This window comes from Topomyia yanbarensis, chromosome 3, assembly GCF_030247195.1.
Source record: "Topomyia yanbarensis strain Yona2022 chromosome 3, ASM3024719v1, whole genome shotgun sequence".
In the NCBI taxonomy this organism is placed as follows: domain Eukaryota; kingdom Metazoa; phylum Arthropoda; class Insecta; order Diptera; family Culicidae; genus Topomyia; species Topomyia yanbarensis.
The window spans coordinates 83824749-83843120 of record NC_080672.1 but is presented as its reverse complement, the minus strand read 5'-3'; the positions used below and the strand labels follow the sequence as shown (position 1 = coordinate 83843120).

Here is an 18372-nt window from a genome sequence, read left to right as displayed (position 1 = left end):
TTTTTTTATTTCGATTATAGAGGTTTTAACCTTAAGGTCATTCGCCTCTTCGGGTTAGAAAAATCTCTTATGAAAAATTTCTAACCCTATGTGCGGGGTCGGGACTCGAACCCAGGTGCGCTGCGTACAGGAAAATTGTTATTGACGAAAAGAATAGTCAATAACCATGTTTTTACAATAATTTGTAAAAAGAGTGAAATAGTAAAAGTGAATATGAAAGCGAAGTGAAAAAGGGTAATTCAAATCAACATAAGTAGAATTCAAGAACAGTTTTACGTGGTACATGAGATGAAAAAACCATGAATTCGGGTACGAAAAAGAAGGTGTTATAATATGTCAGAGAGACGTATTTTATTTGTTCCTTACCCGTAGAACTATATATTCTGGGATGATTCATAATCTCTGTATGTGATACGAAATTTTATAAACTATTTCGGATGCACTAAGCTATATTTCTCCTTAGGGACGATCCATAAATGACGTAGGATTTTTTGAGTGATTTTTAACACCCCCCTCCCCCATCGTAGCATTTTGTCACAAACCTCTAAATACCCCCTGGTAATTACGTAGCTTGACAGTAATTCTCCCCCCCCTCTTGTCACCGTAAAATTAAATAAAAAACTATGTTAGTTATTCCCCTTTAAAAAAGCTACGTAGCATGACATGACCCCCTACCCCCTGTCGTCACACATCATCACAAAATGCAAAACTCCCCCCTCCCCCATATAATGCTACGTCATTTATGGATGATCCCTTAGTGAGGAAAAAATTTATAAAAACTATTTTTTCTCCACTAAGGAGAAAATTGTTTAAAACCATCTTTGCGCGCTAAAAGCGCAAAATCTATAATTAAATTAGTTACAGTTAGTTGCGTGTCGATTTCGTCTCACCAGTATCCGACACTAACTTAGTGACAGAACTAAGTATCGGATTCTGATGAAACGAAGTCGAGACGCAAACTCTATAACTAATTTATTCAAGATGTTAAACCATTGTCAATCAATTAATCGACTTGCGTTTAGTAAACAATTGTGAATACCAGGGATAGTTTCATGGAATATATTGGTAAATAGTGATAGGCAAAAAAGGGTAAATACAAGATAGTGTGAGTGAAAAATTTGGCAACTAAATTTAATATTTAAATATAAATATATGCATAGAAAAAAGATATAGTTCGTGTAAATATTGGGAACCCGAATCGGCTTATCATAAACCATCACTAGGCACCAAACTAATGAGACCATGAAACGTAATCAAAATCCAAAATCAAAAAAAGGAATGTTCAGCTACCGCAAACGAAAAGCAACAAACAGCACTTTGATTACCGGGCATAGTCTTCTGAATCACTTCCGTCCGCCTCCAGATAGCTAAAGAGAAGCTCAGCTCCTCTTTTCCGGTTCACTTTGGCTATCCAGTGGTGGGTTTGTTGTTGTTGGTGTTGTTGCTGCTGCTGTTGTTGTTGTTGTTGTTGTTGATGCTGCTGCTGTTGCTGTTGTTGCTGCTGCTGGTGGTGGAGGGTGTGGTGTTGAGGGGTGGCCGCCAGTCCAACCCCTCCACCTACCCCGTTTCCCGATCCAGCACCAGTCGTCGACGCCAGATGCTGGTTGATCGTGTCGAGTAAATTGGACGCGTTGCTGTTAGTCAGTATGTTCCCGGTGCTACTGGTGGTTGTGATCGCGGTTGCCGTTGTGTGGTAGATGTTAGTGTTGCTGGTCGTCCTGCCGTTAGTTGGATCGGTCATTTTCAGAGGGAAGCATGATTGTTCAAAGAGATTGTGAACCAGTTCTTAAAATTATTAATTTGGTTAGAGATGGGAAGGAAACACGATCTTGTTGGAGAAATCTCGAAATGCACACAGTGTAAATATGGTAGCAAATCTACAAACCAATAGGAGTAAACCAAAATATCGTTTTTTTAAACCATTCTAATCAAAAGTTTCAAGAAATAAAATTATCCACTACAAAACAAGGCTGAGAATTTGACATCTACAAAACTCTGCTCACCCAAACGTGTTCCCACTGGCGTTCCCGTGTAGATTGTTCGGAACGAACGTATTGCCTAAATTCCTCAAAACATTCCCCGTTACAGCTGAGGTGGTACCACCAGTGGTGGTATCATTCGTACCTCCGGCTGTACCTTTCGCGGGTTTTGTAGTAGTAGTACTTTCATGGGGGCTAAACGTTTTTAAATGTTTGTGGTTAGTATTTGCCTGTGGGCATCGACTTATGCTAGCGATTGTTGTACAAAAAAGTCCAAAATACTTACTGTGCTTCCAGTTGATGTGCATTCAATTGTGCCTGATCTTCAGCGAAAAAGTTGCACTTGTTGCAGGCCTTCTTGTTGTGTACCTTGAACACGTGTGTCGCCAGCCGTTCCGAACGGGCCGCCTTGTAGTCGCACAGCATACAGACGAACGGTTTCGTGTGGGTGTTCAGGTGACGCTTGAGGCCCCAATTATCGGCACCTGTTAATTAAATTAATGGAAAATCTAGTTAGAATTACGCAAATTTTTGGACGAACAAAGAGATTTAGGAACCCCAACGAGTTTTGAAAAAAGGGGCGTTGTTCTGATTAGGTTAGCTGAAGCTTTTGAGTCAGGTTCCATATATTAGGTTCTTCTACCAAACGTCGATAAAATTCCGGCAGCCCTCTCATATCGTTTGGAATAGTAGGCTAAACATTCAGTCTGCGATTAACAAATAACAACTTTCGCCAAACTAGCTATAAGCAGCAACTTTCAACAGAAATGTTCTCTTTCCTCGTGTCATTCGAAATGTTGTGAATGATAAAAATGGAAATAAGCACCAATCAACTGATATATAAATTTAATGTGATTCAAAACATTCAACGATATTAAATTTAAGTGAGTTATTTGAATATAATTTGTTGGAATGACAACGGCACACTTATTTGTTTACGATTATCTTTCCTAGAATGAACAACGAACGCTACCTGTCGGAGTTCCTCTACCATCTATCCCGTGAAATAGTGACCTCACGAGACTTTTCGGATTGTAACATAAATCGAATATGTACCAAGTACTGCGATCACTCAAACTATCCAGACAAGGAACGACTACGCAAGCTTGTCACGGATCTGAAACGCAAGCTAATGTTCAATCAGTACGAAGATACGGGCGGAACATCAGCTCAAACACAGAGCCAACGCAGTTGTCCTGGTTCAACCTCGCAACCATCCTATAGTTGTGGTTGTTTGCGCCTTTTGGACCGCTATAGTCCGTATCCACAGGATGAAGCTTTTTCCGACAAGTGTGTGGAAACACAATCTATACCCTTCACACCTTTGGCAGTGGTTAGTAACAGTCCTCAGTATCTGGACCCTCTAGCGGTACACTCTAGTTCAACATTACCACTGGCCGCTTGTAGTCACAGTCACAGCCACCACAACCTATCGCGCACGTCATCCGTGGAAAAGCATGCAGTACCACGATCGTCAGATGTTTCCGACACGTTGATCGAGCAGATACTGCTAAAGCATGCTGCAATGGCGGACAATTCGAGTGAGATTCTGATGCGTATGGCTGCCGCAGATCGAGTGTTCGAAACATGCAAAGGACACTGTCCACTGCATCAGTGTGAAAACTTTAGCAATGGACAACAGGGACCTAGTTCGTCTTCTTCGGGCGGCGCTAGGAGACGACCTATTCAACCGCCGACGAACACTTGCAATTGTCCGTTGAAAAACTGTAAACACTTCACCATTGCGCCAGGGGCTGATGATGGAGCACGCCGATGTGCAGGATGCGCAAGTGATCTTCCCATTCTTAGACAGGAACCGGCGGAGAGCGCAACACCAACGACTACGTGTTGTGGTCGCCCAACGCCGAAAAAGAAGAAACCGACAAACACTAGTAAATCGACTTCAAATAAATGTAGGAAATAATACAAACACCTTACTCACCAGACCACGGACAGTAGCAGCAGGTGAATCGCTTCTCGCCTTTGATCTTTTTGGCGAAAGGTTTCTCGTCGACTGTGGTGCTGTTGCTACCGTTGTTATTGTTGTTGTTATTCGATACAATGGCACTTCCTTTCTCCTGTTTGATGGCAACTATCGGTGGGGCTAGAATGATTTGTGTCGTCTGTTGAGGTTGCTGCAGCGGTTGTTGTTGCTGCTGCTGTTGATGTTGTTGCTGTTGTTGTTGTGGTTGTTGCTGGTTCTGAATTTGAACGTGGTGGACAGCACCGTTCATTGTGGAGATGTCATGATTGTTTGCGGAGATGTTGGCGGTGTGTTCAACCGTTACATGGTGGGTTGGAATGGTTATTTGTGCAGGGAAGCTGGCCGTCGGAATGTTGAGTGTATTGGCCTGGATGGTCTGTGGCTGCGAAATCGTAGGCTGCGGAGTCGGCGCAGAAACGGGTACACTGTTGCCATTATTGCCGTTGTAGTAGCTTTTGGAATTGACAATCCGTCTCGTCTTGGCTATTTCATACTCCATATCTCGATGCATCCGGAGGAAATGCTTTTTTACGTGGTCAGCTCGGTTGAATTGCTTCAGACAAGCGTAACAGTGGAACGGCTTCTCCTCTTTGTGGATGTTTTCATGGCGCGTGAACAAATCCCTACGGTCTGTAGTGTAGGGACAGGAAGTGCAACTATATCGCTTGCCGGTGGCCGCCCCGACGGTTGCAGAGGCTGTGCCGAAATTGCCTTTCTTATCCGTTCCTGCCTGTGGAATGTTTAATGTACTGCCACCATTGGCGGGTGGTGAGCTATCCTGCGGTTCTACCTTGGGCTTTTTGAACGATTTTTGTGAGTACGACGAGGAGGAATGTTTGCCGGAGTTCCAGCTTTGATCGGCGGGTGGTTCTTGGGGCGGAACCTGCTGAGTTTGCTGCCAGCGATCGTCAGTGTTGAGGGTGGAAATATCTGAGAACGGAGAGGGACAGCGTTATTAATGGTTTGTAGTTGTTTTTTGGTAAGCTGGTTCGTCTTTTGATATAATTCGTAAGATCATTTCACTGTAAATTGTGTCGACTGGCGATATATACTAATTTAAATATCACTTAACATAGAAAATGTATAAATTGTCCGATTTATGTTGCATGATTGATTAGAAATCATTCAAGAATTTCGGGATCATAGCAAAAGTTTTCGTAACTAAAAAAGCAAGGGATGTGCCATATTTAACCGCATAGAGGGCGCCAACACTAACATTTACAGGAAATGTGATAGAAGATGGATATGGTCACAACAATTACTGGAAAAGGCTTGCTCTACAACTTTGTAGAAGATGGCAAATTTCAATTTGTTTCCGTTGGAAAGTTGGTGTTGGCGCCTTTCTATGTGGTGCAATGTAGAACTAAAATTTTCTAGTTAAAGGATGACTCATATCATGTTCTAAAATTCTTTGGAACATAATTTTTAGCAAAACCCAACCATTATTTCGTAATAACTTTATTAACCCTTAAATGCGCAATGTTGTTTTAAAACAACATTGCGAAAACCATCTCAAAATTATCATAGTAACGTATTAAAGCTGTGAGATAATTTTCAGAAAATTTGAAAAAATTGGTTTGCGCCTTTAAGGGTTAAAGGTTTAATAACTTCTCTTAATGAAGTTGGATTGATTTGCAGTATTTGAGAAAGTTGTGGACAATAAAATTATCTCTATTATTTTCACTTCACACACAAATTTTAAACTAAAGATAATTATTTCTAAAGCGTTGAATTTTTTTTCGAGTGTTATCCTATTGGAGCTGAAGAGCTGGGTTCTCGGAAGGGCTCCCGTCAGAATCACACACTACAATTGCAGACGAGATAGGCAATGTCGCCCGCTAAAACACTTCTTCAGACCAATAGCAGCGGGCCGTGATTCTGAATGTGATATCGGTGTATCATTGCGAAGGGATCGAGCATTTGTATATTAACGTGTTCAATCGCGTGTGTGTTTGTATGTCGCATGTGCTAACGTGTATGTAACTTCGCGTGTATAAAATTTATTTTATAACCGTGTGCCTTTCGCATATTCGCGTGTGTTTTTGGATGATCGCGCGCGGACCGTGACTCTAATAGGCGAGCCCGGAGTAAGTTGGCAGAATGCCGTTTCTCCGTTTCCGTTAGACATTAAACGCTGCCTTTCGTTGTGTACCTCAAGTTATGTGAAACCCATTATCAAATGTGTTTTTGCTGCAAAACATTCTGTTTTGTAGAAGTTGTGAGCGATATTGTGTTTTCGAGCATACCAAGTAAATTTTCTAAATTTTAAACACTTGTGTTATTTAGAGTGATTTTCAATCTATTTCCTGAATGATTATGTGTTTCGATAGTGCTTGAAAAGAGCTTTCAGTATCCGTATAGATATTACACCTATCCATAAACAAAAGTTATTTTTTAAAGTTTTTACAAATTATCCGGTTGAGGTAAGTTGGCGGTGATGCACTCGGGGCAAATTGGCGGTACAAAAAATAGCTATCAAAATTTTTTATTTCTGGAATTCACTCCAAAGTAAGAAAATCTTTTTCTTGTGTATCTCGTTAATGCAGGAGATATTTACTTCGGTCAATCGTCTGAAGAATTTAGAAAATTTGCTTTTGAATGGGGAGTACGCGTCAACGTCAAAATGCCGGGGTATTGAGACTGAAATATAAAAGCAAATGTCGGTTAATATACGGTTTTCGTGAAAATACATTCAGCGCGTTCCAAAAGGACCGCTGAAGTATTTCAATGTCCATTTGATTGCTTATTTTTTGGCGTACCCATACGTACCGAAAACTTACCCCGATCGGGGTCGCGGTAAGTTGGCATATTTTTGACTCTAAAAATGGAGACAACACATCAAATATTTTAATAAAATTTAGAGATGTTGCCAACAGTCTGCCCTTTCATGCCACGTGTTATATTTTTCAAGATCTACCAACATCAAAGCAGTAAAAAATGAAAACTAAAAACACCGCAAATAAGCCCCAGTCTCCCCTACTTAATTTTTGATGCACGGCTCAGATGCTAGAAGAAAGCGATATCTTCCATATCTCTATGCCCGGTCATGTCGCCATGAAAGGTGTTGTCTGGTGGATATGAGCTTTATTTTTTGATTGGCCCAACTGAATGTATGGACCTACGTTGCTAGGACGGAGGGTAATTATTTCCAACCTACATGGTTCGCGTTTCAGGCCGCGTTTGAAACTTCATAAGTGCTAAAACGTTCACCTTATTCCCGGGGTGTTTTTGAAGTTTGTGTGATCGTGGGCATAGGTGTGTGTTGGTGATCGCGAAAGGCTTAAGCGTTCGTATGTTAACGTGTACACACGTGAATGTGACTGCGCGTGTATAAATTCGATTTTGTAATTTATAAGCGTTGAGACGTTCACCTTATCACCGGGATGTTATCATATTTGCGAGGTCGAGGGTGTAGGTGCCGTGGATGGTCGCGAAGGACTCAAGCATTTGTATGTTAACGTGTTAACGTGTATGCCCATTCGCATATTCACGTGCTTGTAGATGATTGCGCGGACCGTGAATCTGATACTTAATTGTCAGTGTACGGGTTCAGATGCTAGAATAGTGTGGGTGCTCCCATTTAACTTGAGTTCCCAGTCATGTCGCCATGGAACTTGTTGTCCAGTGGATATGAGCGATATTTTTTGATTGGTCTAACAGAAGGCATGATGCTAGGCTGCTAGGATCGAGGCTAGAGACTTCCGGATAAGACTGATTCATGATCACACGAGCGGTGGGTTAATGCTTGAGACCGCGTTTGTAAATTTATAAGTGCTAAAACATTCACTTAATTACCGGGGTGTCGCGAAGGTCACGAGCGTTTGTACATTTAGAATGGGAGAGAGTATATATAAGAGATTATGCAATTTATTGTGTTAGTGAGTGTTCGTATGAATCTGATTTGAGATATAGTAATAAAAGAGAAATAAGTCAAGCAAAGATAAATGGAGGTAGAACACAAATATAGATTATTTTTAATTTACACAGATAATGTTGACGCAGAGTAAATCTAAAAAGTGGAAGAATATAGAGATTTTCTACACTTTTGAGTAAATAAAAAACAGAAAGAAATAGATATTACATGTGTGTGCACACAATTCATTTCCCACTGACCGGTAGTGGTTTTACGGAAGAAACTTGTCTGCATCTATGTAATGATATATTTGTTTCATTGATAGATGTACACATGCTTAGCCCTGGAAATGAAAGGCGATAGCTCTACTATACATCCAACAACCCATTTTAAGAATGCCTGTTCTTCCTACACGTACATCCTGAGGCCGCTTTCATATACAATAAGCTCCGCCCGAATACATTCACGTATCAATTGGATATTTGCAATATATTCGCACTTCCAGAATGAAAAATATTTAAACTACGTGTTTTAGTTTATTATGTTGGACTAGTTGGGCATTACCTAGTGCCTGAACAGTATGTTTAAAGAAGAGGTTCCTTCCATAAGAGATTGTCCTCCCTGTTTCTGAAAACAGCGAATCCGATTCGTTATAGACGAGTGTTACTCACCATCTTCACGAGCCAGAGCGACAGTTCGAGCGTGTTAAGAGATACAAACATCCACCTTTAGTCTGATCATCTCTTATAGATTGCAGTCCATTGATCCTAATAGAGCCAATCGATCACTATGCCTAAGATCAAATGAGTCTTTGACTAGCTGAACCAATATTACAGAAGATTACATAGCGAACCTGACAGGACACATAACTGAACAAACAGTTCTCTCTTCGCTCAAATTCAAAAAGTTTTCAAAAGTCGAAGCAATCATTACATTTACCGTACGTGATCTCGTCATCCTTACAAATTTGCGTTTCTGTCACAACGTATCCATTACAAACTGCATGTGACTCCTAAGTGGATTGTATAATTAGAGACATTCAACAACAACTTTACTATCACAATTTGTGATTACTTATACTGCGTCATTCTACTGAAAAATGTGTCCTTTAACTCTGATTAATATCAGATAGATTTCTGGAGATAGTAGCATCTTTATTTAGTACCGGTATTTCGGTACCAAAATTGGGTCGATATTCCCGGGAGTACCGGTACCATAACCCTAATCATCAGACTCTAGAGTTGAGTCATTGTTTTCTTCTAGCTTTCATATAGTTCCCAATATCGCCTTGATGTCAAAAGGACAGTTCAAGGAAATTTTATGAGCCTTTTTGAAAACCTATTGTTCTTGATGGAGAAACGCGATTCACTTATGAGAAGGTCGTAATCAAACGAAATAACTGTATTTGTTGGAACAAAATTTAAAATATTTTGAAAACTACTACATTTTCAAAAATGTTTGTTATGAGCATTTTGAGTTGAAATGGCATTTAGAAACATTTTCAATAAGGGAATAGTATTCTTGTTAAAAGTTTGAAAATATGTTAAAAGGAGTTGTTAGGAAAACTTTTTTATTGATAGTTTCTCCAAGATTTAAACATACTGAAAAAAAAATCTTTTTTATGTTTGAAACGTCAAACATTTGGTTGTTCCAAGTTAATGAGAGAAAATCGTGAATAACTTATGAAAAGGGTAAAATTTCACGAATTAATTGTTTTTGTTGAAAATTAATCCAAATATCTCGAAAACTATCGCACTTTTAAAGATTTTCGTTAATGGCATTTTGATTTGAAATGACATTTAGAATCATATTTCAGAATAAAATTACCGTTGTGTCTGCCGTCAATTTGTATGAAATTTAAAAATATGTTTAATGTTATCGTTGTAAAAACTTTTTTACTGATAGTTTCTCCATTCCGCAATTACATTTAAAATATTTTTTTTCTATTCATGTCGCAACATTTTTTTTCAGTGTGTATTTTTCTCGAGCAGAAGTTTTCATTCCCTGCTACTTTTTATCATACAGTTTTGCTACATAAAATATGGTAATCGTACAATTTATTATAAAAATACTGAATGCAAAAACTTCTACGCCCTTTTAAAAAATTGGTCTTGTGTCAAAATGTTCTGATTGTCAGAGGAAATCATGGAAATCAATGATCCGAACACAACTGCACAGTTTTGTTTGAATCGAAGATGGTCATATTTTATGGCCGGCCACTTTTTCATGGAGTCCCTCATTTGGAGGAAGCTTTAACTTTTGGTCAAAATTTGACCATACCGTTTAAAATAACTCTACTCTGGAGCATGGCCAATTTTTACAGTTCAATAGTAAAAAAATTTACCCGCGAAATAGCCAAAAAAGTATTTTTCTGTTTTTGCGTGATTCTCATTTTTTAACCATGTACATTTTCTGGTTTTAGACACTTTTAATTGGAAACTAAATACCGAACATTTGCCGCAATTTTTCTCTATTTGAAATCTCATGGTATTGGAGCATGGCAATGTACTGATATTTCATAGTTTTCCCACGAAAACTGTCACAAAACAGATCACTGATGCTTCAAGGTACCTCGCGTGTTTTTTGAAACGGGCCAATAAGCATGCTGTCAAAATTCACTTTGAAGGGAAATTCCAAACAAACTAATAATTATTATAAATCATAGCAGTACGCGAAAGAGAAAACTTTTCTCTTTCATAAAATGTTAACATCCGTTCTCTGCGAGTTACGGTTTATCCGGAATTTTCTCTCAAAGTAAATTTTGACAGTATGCTTATTGGCCGTTTGCAAAAAACACGCGAGACAAATAGGTAAAACGAGTAATCTTATCTCTCCGCGGTTATACTTCTAACATAATCCACTCTTAGATGTCATAAATGTCATGTCCACGTCAGATTTACATCCAAAACTTTGATTCCTTCCAAAAAAATTTCTTGTATTTCTTAGGTAAAAATAATTGACACGTATTTTTTGTTTCGGCTGAACATAATATTTTTTTCAAGTTATTAGTTTTTGAACTTTTGAAGTTTATTAAATTGAACATTTTTCAATCACTGATAACTCGGAAACGATTCGATATATGGGAAAAATATTAAATAAAAAAGGATGCGTTTTCAAATAAGCTTACCGAAAAAAATATTTTATTAAATTTCATAAATTTAATAAAATCGAACATTTTTCAATCTCCGATAACTTAGAAACTATTAGATTAGTGGAAAAAAGCATTACATAATAAAAGTGTCGTTTTCGCATGATCTCACCGGATTTTTTTTGAAATATTTGTTTTTGTTATGTAATTTATGTATTCTGCAAATGTTACAAGCAACCATTTTTTTAGGGCCGCGCAAAAAAATAGCTTTTTTCAAATAATTTATAATTATATCGAGAAGATTATGTGAAAATTTCTGAATGGAACTTGAGGTATTTTACGAGATATATTCAATTATAAGAGGCCTATCACTGGGCGTTTAGTGTAAAATTGCCCTTGTTTTAAGTTTATAATTGAAATATCTCGCAAAGTATTTTGATATCCGCTCCCAAATTTTTACACAATCTTTTTAACATGATTCTTAATATTTAAAAAAAATAAGTGAAAAATTTGGTCCAACTTTAAATTTAAAATTTGGTCCAACTTTAAAAAAATTCAATTTGTTTCAAATAATTGCAAATTTCATAAGATATATAACAAAAAATAATTTTTAGTAATTTTTTTTCGGTAAGCTCATTTGAAAACGCAATTTTTTTTATTCAATTTTTTCCATATATCGAATCGTTTCCGAGTTATCAGTGATTGAAATATGTTAAATTTAATAAACTTCAAAAGTTCAAAAACTAGTAACCTGAAAAGAATATTCAGCCAAAACAAAAAATATGTGTCAACTATTTTTAGCTTAAGGATGCAAGAAATTTTTTTGGAAGGAATCAAAATTTTGGATGTAAATCTGACGTGGAATGACCCATATAGGGCTTATCATCCTACTTGTTTATATTTATTACCTGTCCACATATTCAATTTCCCGATCTAAAGTGAACAACTGAATGAGTACACATCAGAAGACGAACCAGACCGAACATATGTAAACTGTCGATACTTCAATGTTCTGCTATTGGGTACTTATGTCAAACTCACTTGTGCTAGGAGGCTTCACCGTATTAACGGGAAAGTTGACCGGATTCAGTATGGCACCTGGCGGTGGAAACCCGTTCTGCATTAGAGCGGCCAGTCCGAACGCCGTCGTTAGATGATCCTCCGTTTTGAAGCCACCAATTGGCTGCTGCTGTGATTGGGCATGTTGACCCTGCTGCTGCTGCTGCTGCTGTTGGTCATTCACGGTGGTAGTTTCGTAGTCAATTTGTGTTAGGCTCCGATCCGATACCAGTGTGGTGAAGGATCTTTCGCCACCTTCGGGTGCGGCGGGAGCACCCGATGCCAGCTGGGCTACTTGAGCCACCTGGGTGTTGTGCGGATAGAGGCCATGGGCAGATTCTTCCCCATACAGTTTGCGGGTGATCTCCTTGAACATGTCCTCGTACGCCTCAACCCCGGTGGGTTGAGACGTTGGGATGAGCGTGGTCATCACGCTCGGTTAATGTGCCAATTTGTATGGCAGTTATCTGAAAAAAAACAGAAAAAAACACTGTATTAATAATTGAAATCCTCCCATAATAACATCAACAAGTTTCAATTTAGCGGAAAAGGGAGTTTCCCGGAACAACCAGCCACAACGGACGTTCGGAAATTCATTCATAACTTTCGTTTTCATCATTCAGGCGTGTCGTCTTTCCTGCACCTTTCACTAGTAATGGAAACTGGTACAACGGGTGCTAAGCAAACATAGAACCCACGTGGTGGGCCGCCTGAGCGAAATTCCTACCAGCTGCGATGACAGTCCCGTAATCAGTACCATCAACAATATCAGCATTATCGGAAATGATGTACGTGAGAGCCACCCATACAGTCACGAAAAAAAGCATCCTCATTTTGCGAAAGCTAACCCCACATGCGGGCGAACAACAGGCGTCAAAAGGCGCGCTGCGGTGGGTTAGCGAAACATGAGTCGGAGCATTGCTGCGCGCCCACTTCCTCTGTTCTATGTGGCTACCCAAACACTCTACAGGTCTGTGGGTTGTAGCTAGCCGGTTGCACGCTTCGGCCGCCCACGTCTGCAGGAACCCTTGCAGTGTACTCGAGATTGAACGAGACGTAAAACAGAATGGTGTTGGGTGTTGCAGGTTGCAGTCCGGAAGGGGGACGGCGTTACATGTTTCACTTTCAGCAATCCTGGCCCAAAGGGATCGCTGCTCTTGAAATGCTGATGGAATTTAAGGGGTGAAGTTTAAATCTGTTGATTGGAGCAGGATTTTGTGTTTATGCTGAAATGAGCCGTTCAGTGAAAATGAATTGATAGTTGTATTGTAGGATGATATATGGTTACAATTTCACGTCTAATAAGCAACTTAAGTAGACTTGTATCTTATTACGAATCAGTCACACAGAAACGAATACATTTATTCTAGGATGAAATTAAATTGTGAATCAAACTCCTGATTTTTACCACGTACCAATTGAACCAAATTACGGCGCTTTCCAATACGGATATTCAATTCGATGGCAATATATTATTTATTTTACACGCTTTCACACGCGCCACTCGTACGTAATAATTTCGATTCCGGTTTAAAGCGGTCCTACATTAGGGTACAGAGTTAAACTTAAGTCCACATGTTGCGGCAGTTAATAGTGCAAAAATCTACATGAACACCTTTCCGCGAAGAGTTTGAAGACTCATTGAATCAGAGAATTTATTTCTCAAAATCTAGATAAATATTGTCAAATCAGCTTCAGCTGTATCACTTTGAATTCTCAGCTCACAAACACAAAGACGCCCGAAGTGGGTGGCCGCATAGGCCAACAGCCGAAACTCGTTCGAAAAATTCAAGTTCAGCTAGTAGTAGGCAGGTACGCCTAAGCATCACACAGCAGCAGCAGCAACAGACCAACGCTCATATCGTCCTGTGTTTTTACACAAACAACTGTTGCTTCGACGACTACAGTTACTACACTTTTTCACTCCCACAGACAAGAGACGAACACAAAACGAGTCGGCGGCGGCGGCAGTGCATACGTGCGGCGCGCTACGGTAGCGTTGAACCTTCATAGTCGCTTGCTCACTTTGCCGATGGGTGATCTAGTCGTGAACTGGCGAGCTGTCGTCGTCGGGTTAGACACAGCACACTGGGCGGTGGGTGGCTTTCGAGCGAGTGGGCGTTATACCCCACTTTGCGTTCCGCCCACTGCGATTGGCTTGTTGGTTGGTCGGGTGCTCCCTTTGTCAGATGTGTGTTGCCGTCACAGTCGCGGTTTCACCATCATTATCATCATCATCATCATCGTCATCAACGGCATTATCGTTAGCATATTCAATTCAACAGAGTGCCGGTGTTTAGAGATATTTTTTTCAAGCGAACCGTGGGTGGGTGAATGAGCTCTGCGTTGCCATGCTCGTGCAGAACGAGCACGAGACCACGAGGGTTTGGTTCAGCCAATTTACGCATCGAAAACACGTGGTGGACTATCGGTACTCGGTAGGGCTGAAGTGTGGACCAGTTTGAATCGTGGCGGTTGTATCCTTTTTTTCTGAGCATTTAATGGGAAAATGTATATGATTATGATCATCCCGTGTCAATTTTCAGTTCACAATCGTTCGATATTGCTCGTAAAATTGCAATGGCTCTCTTATTTATCTTAATATCCAGCAAAACCAGAGACAACGTTTGTTGGCGAATCGAAGAAAGAGGTTGTATGAAAAGTAAAGCAAAGCAAAGCTGGGGCTCGAATAAACGATGACCAGAAACTGGGAAAGATTTTTTTTGAGAGTGGTCCTACTAGAGCTGTAGAGATTGGTTCTCGGAAGGGTTCCCTGTCAGGAATTTTACCTTTTCGCTAATTTTAAATGACTTAGCCTTATAATATGTTTGGCAGAGTTATTGTACTTTGCAAGGCCCTTTTTTGTTTAAACAGAAGCTAGGGTGGTTCTACGTTTAGCAATATTTAAAATTATACTTTTTAACGGTTGGTTCGAGATAGAGCCTGACTGTCTTCGATAAAGTTGTAGAAGAACACATTTTAGACAAATTTGCTGAAGACACGGAAGCTCTAACATTTATACTCTCCATTGCACAAGAAATTCAAATGTAAGCTTTAGGGTGTTCCTTTAAAACGGTTTTATTTCTATAATTTTTGTAGTTTTTTTTACACCAAACTACCCTTTGGACAACAAGAAGATTATTTTAGGGAACATAATTTGCTTTAAAACACCACTGGATGACGCGGATCCAGCTGCATTCCGTCCAATCACCTTAACTAGTTGTATGACGAAAGTTTTCGAGCGAATAGTCAACCGACGGTTGACCACCGAACTAGAGTCGATCTGGTCGGGGTACTGACAAGTACTTTGCGGAGTTGGAGAGGTCATTACCCGACCGTGACGAGCACTGTCTGATAGCTTCGCTAGACTTGGCCAAGGCGTACGACACCACTTGGAGATATGGAATCCTAAAAACACTGCAGAAATGGCAAATCCGCGGAAGGATGATAAATATTGTCCAGTTTTCTGGCAGAGAGAACGTTCCAGGTTAACGTGGAGGGGCATTTGTCGCCAGCACATCCGCTGGAAAACGGTGTGCCTCGGTGCTCTCTGTTACACTATTTCTCGTGGCTATCGAACCCAGCTTCCTCGTGGTTCCAAACTCCGTACAAGTGTTGCTGTACGCCGATGATATCCTGCTTCTTGTGTGGGGGAAGAAAGACCAGTCGCTCCACCGAAAACTTCAGGCCGCAGTAAAAGCCGCCGATAAATGGTCTAGAAGTGTTGGATTTACGATATCTGCAACGAAATGCAGCATCTTCTATTGCAGCCCAAACGTGTGCCGTGAACCTATGCAGGCGATAAAGCCACAAACGCTGCTGAGAACGCTCGGTGTTACTCTCAACCGATCGCTCAACTTTAAAGTGCAAAGAAGACGTGCGAATCCAGACTGCGTATCTTGAAGATGATCGGTACCAAGCTACGTCGTGGTCAACGCACTTCTTTACTCCAAATCGGGCCCGCAATTTACACCTTCAGACTACTATACGGCTTGGGCACGTAAGCAGAGGAGGAGATGTCGTCATCAAAACGCTCACACCTGCATACAACAGGATGATAAGTTTTGCATCCGGTGCATACGTCACGAGTCCAATTCTAGCCATTATGGTAGAAGCCGGGACCCATCCATTCGATCCATTCGTTCTTCAAAGTATAGCTCGATTGGCTATCCATATGCTGGAAAACAGCAGGGATAATGCCGATCTCCCACTGGTACATCGAACATCCGAACGTCTGACAAAGTTGTCGGAGTCTCTCTTCCAAACATTTGCACTCGTATGAGCTTAGCTGCACGAAAGTGGTACGAGTCCAAGCCCCAGATCGTGTGGGACATGGAAAAAGTGTAAAAGCTGGAGGACGCCTCGGAAGTTGTTTGGCCAGCTTTTCAGGAGCTTCTGGCGGGTCGCTTCAACTGTTCAACAGTCATCTACACGGATGGCTCGACAGACGGCAATGCAGTAGGTACGGGAGTGTATAGAGAATACTTTCAACAATCGGTTGGTCTTCCATCGCAATGCGGTGTCTTCTCGGCAGAAGCGTTCGCAATCAAAACAGCGCTAGTAGCATACAACACGGCCAGCGATTTGGTAATCACGTTCGACTCGACCAGTAGCTTATCTACATTAAAAGCTGGCACAGATTAAAAATATGCTTCGAAACCGTCCAATCAATCTTTGCTGGATTCCAGGGCATGCTGGCATTCGCGGTAACGAAGAAGCAGACCGACTCGCAGGAGAAGCCAGGGGAAATGCTCCACTTAAAACATCCATTCCGGGAGCAAACGCTGTCAACCAAATCAAACTAAATATCTGGAACCAATGGTTCCGTCGGTGGTCCTCGTCCACTGAACTTAAGCTTCTGAACTTAACTTAACTTGACCCGTCAAAGTGGACAGACCGTGAAAGCTCGGCCGATCAACGTGCACTTACTTGGCTCCGAATAGGGCATACCAGATTAACGCACGAGTTTCTACTAAAGAAGGCGGCCCCACCTCTGTGCGACTGCTGTGGAGTCACCGTGGATTTTCGCCATATAATCCTTCACTGTAGGAAATACGAAGGAGTCAGAGAAAAGTACGATTTCGAGCCGACGAGTTTAAGAGCGGCACTCGGCAACGAAACGAAATTATTAAACTTTCTCAGGGAAACGAATTTGATCAAAAACTTTTTCAAATAGTATTATCTTCGATTAGTGCACCTAATATTAAATACCGTTGCTGTCATATGAAATAGCATGCTCTGTACTATACATCACCAAGACATGGCAAAGTCGATATTTTTATATATCTTGCAATATTTACTCAAAAAATACTGGAAAACAGACCGAGAAAGAATGACCGGAACGGTGAGAATGACGAAATGGTGAAAATTCACGTTTTTATTGGAAACACTGAGAAAAGATATGTCCTCAAGCAGGAATCGAACCTGCGATCTCCCAGTCTCTAGTTAGGTGCGTTAACCACTCCGCCATCGAGGAACTGTGATGATGTCATCACATATTTCCAACAGTATCGTGATCACCGCCACAGCCTCCAATACCTATCGACCCTCAATGTCTCCTACAAGCAGATCGTCACCTCTACCTCTCATCGATCGGGCCAAATCTTTCTCGTTATCTAGTTTTAGGTCCAGTGGACTGCGCTCAAGGCTGTAGATATTTATTATTACTGTTTGCCCCCTTAGCTAACTCAGTCGCCGCCAGACTTTGGCAGTGGGTAGAGCTATGAAGGGGCATGTTGATGTTTGCCCTTAAAGCCTATCGGCAGATGCTAACGACAAATCCAGTCGTTGATGGAAATTATGTATTACTTGTTTTGACGTGAGTCTTTGTTTTTTCCTCTTTCTCTGTTTGTTTTTCAGTGGACACGTTCATACAAATCCTTGAAAAAGCAAAAAACAAAGACTCACGTCAAAACAAGGAATATACTCAAAAAATAGTTTATTTTTAGTAACTTTTTAGCGAGGGAAGCTAGAGGTTCGGTATATTGAGACAAAATGTTCTTCAAAATATCTGAAAGTATTTGTAAAGTGATCTTAATTTTTTTGGTAAATATCTTGTAAAATATAGTTTCAGTGTCTTCGACAAAGTTTTTTTTTAATTTTCTAGAAGACAGCGAAACTTTATCTCGAACCATTAAAAACAACATTTTCTGTGCTTCTGGTGTTTACCAAATTTTCCTCCTTAGGGTGAAATATAGCATAGTGCTTTCGCATAGGCCTGCTAAGCCAAGACAAGTTTCGGCTTCACTGTGTCTCATCGGCATAAACAGAACTTCTGCTCGGACGGGACATCACGTTTGATCAGTCGTTCGATTGATACACAAAGTGTGTTTCAGTTTTAAGGGATTTGCGTCAAGCCGGCGCTAATCTATTCCGACAAAAAGTTAGTGTCGGTTTCTGATGAGGCCGA

General features: G+C 40.5%; 2 protein-coding genes across 5 annotated transcripts in view; one reads left to right on the top strand and one right to left on the bottom strand.

Moving 5' to 3' along the window:
- The window catches only part of LOC131693093 (uncharacterized), a 141001-nt gene that overhangs the window by 26207 nt on the left and 96422 nt on the right, over positions 1 to 18372 (top strand). The window lies entirely within an intron of this gene.
- Positions 1 to 18372, bottom strand: part of LOC131693092 (putative uncharacterized protein DDB_G0282129) — a 100724-nt gene that overhangs the window by 13261 nt on the left and 69091 nt on the right. For 2 of the 4 annotated variants that reach the window (XM_058980627.1, XM_058980628.1), the window contains exons 2-6: positions 11931 to 12430; positions 3922 to 4893; positions 2266 to 2464; positions 2004 to 2174; positions 1326 to 1718 (exon numbers count right to left, since the gene is read on the bottom strand). In XM_058980627.1, the coding sequence (XP_058836610.1) occupies positions 1326 to 1718; positions 2004 to 2174; positions 2266 to 2464; positions 3922 to 4893; positions 11931 to 12393 (2198 nt within the window). In that variant the 5' untranslated portion in view covers positions 12394 to 12430. The remainder of the gene's footprint in view (positions 1 to 1325; positions 1719 to 2003; positions 2175 to 2265; positions 2465 to 3921; positions 4894 to 11930; positions 12431 to 18372) is intronic. The other 2 variants (XM_058980629.1, XM_058980631.1) reach the window with 2 other exon arrangements.